This window comes from Humulus lupulus, chromosome 1, assembly GCF_963169125.1.
Source record: "Humulus lupulus chromosome 1, drHumLupu1.1, whole genome shotgun sequence".
Classification (NCBI taxonomy): domain Eukaryota; kingdom Viridiplantae; phylum Streptophyta; class Magnoliopsida; order Rosales; family Cannabaceae; genus Humulus; species Humulus lupulus.
The window spans coordinates 24,934,670-24,941,258 of NC_084793.1; the positions used below are offsets into that span (position 1 = coordinate 24,934,670).

Consider the following 6,589-nt stretch of genomic DNA (forward strand, 5'->3'; position numbering starts at 1 on the left):
TAGATCATAACCTATTGAGTGATCTAGATATGATTAAGAGCTTTATCCATGTTTAATGTTATTTATAATGATTTTTTTTTAATATGGTTGTCATTAATTAACTTATAGTATTTATTTGTGATCCATAGCTCGCAAAGTCACAATATTAATAACGAATAACAATCACTCTTAGAAATGTACATAAATTTTAGGGGTGTTCATATAAACCACAAACTGTGGTTTGGAACCAAACTGCACCGCACCAAACCGCCAAAAATCGTAACTGGTGAAACCGTTTTTGATGGTTCGGTTTTAACCGGATCGCTCAACTTTAATGGTTTGGTCACGGTTTCTAATTTTTTAAAACCAATTAAACCAAACCGGACCATGATTTTTTCTAAAACAAAAGTTTTAGAAATGATGGTTCAAAGATTTGAACCCCTACACTTAAGTTAATATAAAATCTACCAAACCATCCAAGCCAAACAATTTAATTGTTTATGATATGTTTTTAGTAGTATTTAATAGATGCACAAGTTTCCAAAACTAAAAAAAGAGAAATGTAAAGTCCCACATTGTTTAGAAAGTAAACATTTATTTTTCCCACTTCTATAAAATGATTCAAAATACTTACACTTACAACAACAAAGAAAATAAGTTTCTTGTAGACTTTTATGGTCTTAAAAGAAAAACTAAAATTATTATTATTATTTAAATACAATTATTTAGTTAATTATTTTATAATAAAAAAAGTTCAAAATTTTAATAATTTGGTTATATGGTTAAAACTAAACCAAACCGCACCAAACCGTTTATTTATGGTTTGGTTTTTTAATTTTAATGGTTTGGTTTGGTTTTTTATTTTGAAAAAACCACATGAGCGGTTTGGTTTCAAAATTCTTCTAAACCGCACCAAACCAAACCATGTACACCCCTAATAAATTTCATGTAAAAACAAAATTTTTAAATAAAAAAATTACTATCAAAATAGTGTTTTAGGAGACAAAACGACATAAAAAGACATACTATAGGAAAAGTGATGATATAATAGGTTATAGGTAGCTTGAACGTTCTATTCTTTAAACCTTATACTATTCGAATAAAACACATATTCATTAACATCCAATTGCATTTTCATCGATTAGACATAAATTATTAAGCCCCCGATTTGGATAATATACATACGATGTGCTCTGCGGTTTCTCACCCACTTGTAGTAGAGGAGTGCTAAGTTAATTAATTATTTATTTATTTATACACTTTCAAACATTGTTTATTTAAGATTTATTTACTTTATTAATCCTTTTCGATTGTACTTTAAAAATGGCTACCAACTTCCTTGAAATAAATGAGCATGGCCCAAGTAAAAAAAGGAAGACCCTTTCCTCCCATTCTAATTTCAAATAACTTTGTAATTAATTGGTCAAATTTAATATGAAATATTTAGTTGACTTTCACTCTTTATTTTCATTATAATATATATAATATTTGAGATAGCCAATTGTTTGAAAAGCGTTTAAATAAATTATATAATGGCAAAGTTAATTCATTTTCCTTTCATAGTTAGATTAGATGTACATAACATAGTAGTTTTTTCCCTTTCAATATCATAAAAAAGTACATGAATTAAAAAAAAAATTAAAAAAAAAATTCATTATTTGACATGGCCGGGCTGGCTAGCTAGACCACATCGAAAGAAAAGTCTACTATGAATTCTCTTTGGTCTTATTGAAGAGTCTATTAAGCTTAAAATTCAATCATAATAATGATGTACAGTCATTTTAATATTTTATTATGCTACTTGCAATATTATATTTAACCTAACATATATTGATGTGCTTTACTACTGCCCCTACGCTTGTGGTGGCGGCTGCCAACTTAATAAAGTTTTAGTTCAAGGAACAACAAAATTAAACACTTTGTAAATTAAACAAAATTAATATTATCATGGTAACTCGATTTGTTTTACTTTCTAAAGTAAACACTTTGCTTAATTTGTCATTAAAACGTAGAAAACAAAAGGTTCCTAGGTTACTTGAGAATTACGAATATGCCAAAGCTCCACCAATTGGTTATGAATTCGGTACGTGTAGCAGTTGATACAAATTATAATGCTCTTTTCTATCTTTTGTCTCTAATTAAGAATTTGACAAATAAATTATGGGTTTCTATTTTTTAGGATCTTATATTTTATCTCATTGTTTGTTTAAACCATGGGCCGTTTTGTAATATTTTTGGTGTTGTTTGGTAATACTTAAAAAAAAATATATTTTTATTTAATTAATTAAAATTTTGACAATTAAACATAAAATAATATTTGGTAACTCTATTTTTATTTATTATTTTTAAAAATTTTAATTAAAATTTATTAAATTTTAAAAATAGAATTTTTTTACTTCAAAATTTTTAAACTGTTTTCGACTTTTCGTTTCTTTTTTTAAATCAACATCTCATTTTATAATGTTAAACAAAATAAAAGTTATCAAACCTATTTATTATTTTTTATTTTTAAAAATAAACAACAAAAATAGTTACCAAACATATTTTTATTTTTTAAAAATCAAGAAACAAAAATAAAAATAATATTTCCATTTTTGTGTTTAAAAAATTCAAAAACAAAAATTTTACCAAACACAACCTTTGTTTTTGAATTTTTTAAACACAAAAATAAAAATATTATTTTATTTTTGTTTCTTTATTTTAAAAAAATAAAAATATGTTTGGTAACTATTTTTGTTTTTAAAAACAAAAAATAATAAACGCGTTTGATAACTTTTATTTTTATTTTTTGTTTAACAATATAATGTGTTGATTTGAAGAAAAGAAGAAAAAAAAGAAAGGAAAAATTTCAAACTGTTTAACAAAATTTTGAAAGTGAAAAAATTATATTTTCAAAATTTAATAAATTTTAATTAAAATTAAAAAAATAATAAATAAAAATAGAGTTACCAAACACATTTTATGTTTAATTTTCAAATTTTTAATTAATTAAATAAAAAACTATTTTTTTAAGTGTTACTAAACAACACCTATGTGTTTTTAAAAATTATTTTTTGGACTTTGTATTTTGTAAAATGATTCAGATAGGTCCCTAAATTTGATTTTGATTAAAAAAAATTTAAACTAAGAATCACAAATAATTTATCAAACCAATAATTCACAACAAAAGTACAATCAATCTACCTAATAAGTGTGTTGTCATATTTAATTTTTTATTTATCAAAATTAGATTTAGTGGTCTATTTGAACTGTTTACAAAACACAAGGTCTAAAAATTTATTTGACAAAATCTAAAGTCTTAAAAAATAATGAGACAAAATACATAATAAAAAAAAAAATAAACCCATAAATTATATATATATAACTTTATATTTTACTTTTTGAATATTTATTTAAATCCACATAGAAGAAGCGCATTATTTGAGTAAACAAAAATTCTATTCTAACATAGAATTCTAAAATAAAAAGTCTTTTAGCCACAAAAAAAAAAAGAGGAAAAAAGATAGTATATAAGTACAACAATTAAAAAAAATTAATATTTATACGGGAAATATCTTGTAAAAAATACGGTTAGATATATTTCACATTTTTGGTCAATCTCGTGTCATAGATTTTATAGATGTAATCCATAAACGCGTGGCAGTAAGTAGTGGAACATGTGGACTGCCAGCTAGACATGGAAAGTACGAGCTGGCAAAAGTAAGAGTGAGAATAGTAAAATGGAAGGTCATTTAAGTAATTTCGACTCTAAATAATTTCATCGTAATCCAGTAGTACCATTTTCATGCTTGCATTTTACGCAATAAGGTAATATAAATCTAGACATTAAGGCAGGTAAATGTCAAGAAAGTTCGATATATCTAAATATATTTAATAATAATAAATAATAATTTAATAATTCCAACCAAAAACCCACCAAGTCTTGTCCAAGTCCTACTACTTAAACCCCTCCAAACTCTTCTTTTCTTCTCATTCATGTACTCTTAAAACCCTTCTTGATTCCGCATAACCAACGTCATTTCTCTCTAGTTTTACATTCTCAAGTTCTCAACCAGAAAATATTCAACCTTTTCCAGTCTTAGCACTCGTTCCATTCTACTAAAAATTTAGTCTTTTTTCAAAATGTGTGGCGGTGCTATCATCGCTGAATTCATCCATGGAAACCGAGGCCGTCGAGTTTCCTCTTCTGATATATGGCCCAACTCGTCTTTTGTTAAGTTGAACAACAACACCAACAACTTCTTCGACTCTGGTTTTGGCCAGTGCGTTCATGATGAGCCTGCTCCCGTTAAGAGATCCACACCCTCTTCAGGTTAGCTTATACGTTACATTGCCCTTTTTTCTTGTGTTTGGTTAGTCTGGTTCTGAGTTAGGCATTTTTGCGAACAGATGGTGTGCAAGCTGAAAAGCCCCCAAAGAGGCCAAGGAAGAATCTTTACAGGGGAATAAGACAGCGTCCCTGGGGAAAATGGGCGGCGGAGATCCGCGATCCGCGAAAAGGGGTTCGAGTTTGGCTGGGTACCTTCAACACTGCTGAAGAAGCAGCCAGAGCCTATGACAGAGAAGCTCGGAAAATCCGTGGCAAGAAAGCTAAGGTCAATTTCCCCAATGAGGAAGACAGCTTCTCCAGGATCCAACCATCTCGCCCTAATCAAACTCAAACCCATCTCGTGAAACCGAACCACAATACTCCCCTGTATCAACAACCTCGTGATACTCTGCCTCAAAGTTTCGAAATTGAGTTTGGTTACGATCTCATTAACCAGATTGGTGCTTTTCCCTCTAATGGGTTGAACAATGCTGGCGCCGACCGAGCAGTTACTTCTGGGGATGAACATTCTGGGTCTGGTTCAGAAGGTGCTTACTCTTCAACCGGATTAATACTGGGTTACAATCAGAACGCCGCCGGCGAAAATGGTGGCTTGATCCAAACCAGAGTGAAGAAAGAGGAAGAGCCGATAAAAGAAGCGAAAGTGAGCAAGGAAGTAATCTCAATCGAGGACGAAGAAGATAACGAGGTACAGAAGCTGTCTGAGGAGCTAATGGCGTTCGAGAATTACATGAAATTTTATCAGATTCCCTATCTGGATGGGCAGTCGGCGGCTTCGAGCAATGTTCAGGAGAGCGATGTTGGTCAGCTCTGGAGCTTCGATGACGACGATGACGTCCCTTCTTCAGAAAGCTCACCGTCCCTGTAACGGCGTCGTTTTATCTCCATATATTTATTTATTTATTTGTCTTTGTTTTTTCTTAAAAGGGTAGTTTTGTAAATTTGAATAGAATTGATGATTTTGATCATTGGTTCCAAGTATTCGAACTAATTAAGGTGCTTTAATTAATAGATTACCAAAATAAATGTGTGCAGTTGTCAAAAATCAAAATATAGCTGCCTTGTTTGTAGGCTTACCCTTCCTTTTAATGAAATTGTGTTCAAATATTATAAAGTTTTGTATACCGTATTCTGTTTTATTTTATCTGTTGCCTTGAATTTCCAATTTTATGTGATATTTTCAAAAACTTTTGGTGGGAATTTGGTATGTGACAAATAGGGTTAAGGATTAAATAAATATTATTAATTTATTAATTTAATTGTTGGGTAAAAAAAGTCCGAAAATTACGGGTAAGAGTAGTACAGACTCCAGAGTAAGGTGTAGGCCAAAACTACCGACTAGTATTTGAGAAAGCGGCGCCGCTGGTTTTAGGAAACCGAAGGCCGAGTGGCGCCAACTGTTTTTTCAATAAAAAGAAAACTAGTACGATATGTTATGCGTGGTCTTTGGTGTCGTACGTTTGTACTTCAATTAGTAGTATCTCATTTTGTTTTTTTTTTTCTTATGAGAAAGTAGATCATTTCCTTCACCTTTTCGCCGCGTGGGTCCATTCTCGCTTTCCAATTTTTACACGTTTTGAAATGAAAATCACTAATAAAATATTTATAATTATTAATCTTAATTACTTGTAGAAAAAAATATTAAATACAATTTATATTACACTTTTTTAAATGAATGACATAGGCATTCTACTAATAATTGCATAGACAAATAAGAGAATTAACATTAGAAAACAAAACTGCTTAACGTAATATTTTGTAACGATTAAAAAATAGTATTATACTATTTTGAATCATGTATGTTGTTTTCTTAATTGTTTGGATTATGTATTTTGGTAAATTATTTTTTAGACTTTTTGTTTTGTAAAATAATTCTAATAGATCATTGAACCCGATTTTGATCAATTTTAATTTAATTATAATCACAAATAATTTACCGAACTAACAACTCATAACAAAATTATAATCATTTTGTATGACAACAGTATTGTTATATTCGATTTTTTATTCATCAAAACTGAGTTTAGAGATCTATTTGAATCATTTTACAAAACATAGGATCTAAAAAGTAATATGTTAAAACATAGAGTCCAAATAAGTAATAAAACAAAACATATAATTTAATATAGTATAATTCCTTAAATATATATATATATATATTTATAAAAAAATTTTGGGGAAATTGTGTGGTAGGAAGTTATTTTCATCACATTTGTACAATATGTTTCTTATATGTATACGTGGACACGTTTTGATCCTAATTTTTTTATGATGGTATTT

At 28.8% G+C, this 6,589-nt stretch overlaps 1 protein-coding gene across 1 annotated transcript; it reads left to right on the forward strand.

Moving 5' to 3' along the window:
- The first annotated feature begins 3,942 nt into the window (after nucleotides 1-3,942).
- LOC133789322 (ethylene-responsive transcription factor ERF071) lies at nucleotides 3,943-5,426 on the forward strand. The gene is made up of 2 exons (XM_062227158.1): nucleotides 3,943-4,291; nucleotides 4,369-5,426. Exons 1-2 carry the CDS (start codon nucleotides 4,102-4,104, stop codon nucleotides 5,175-5,177), a joined length of 999 nt encoding a protein of 332 aa, XP_062083142.1. The 5' UTR covers nucleotides 3,943-4,101; the 3' UTR covers nucleotides 5,178-5,426.
- Nucleotides 5,427-6,589: the final 1,163 nt, after the last annotated feature.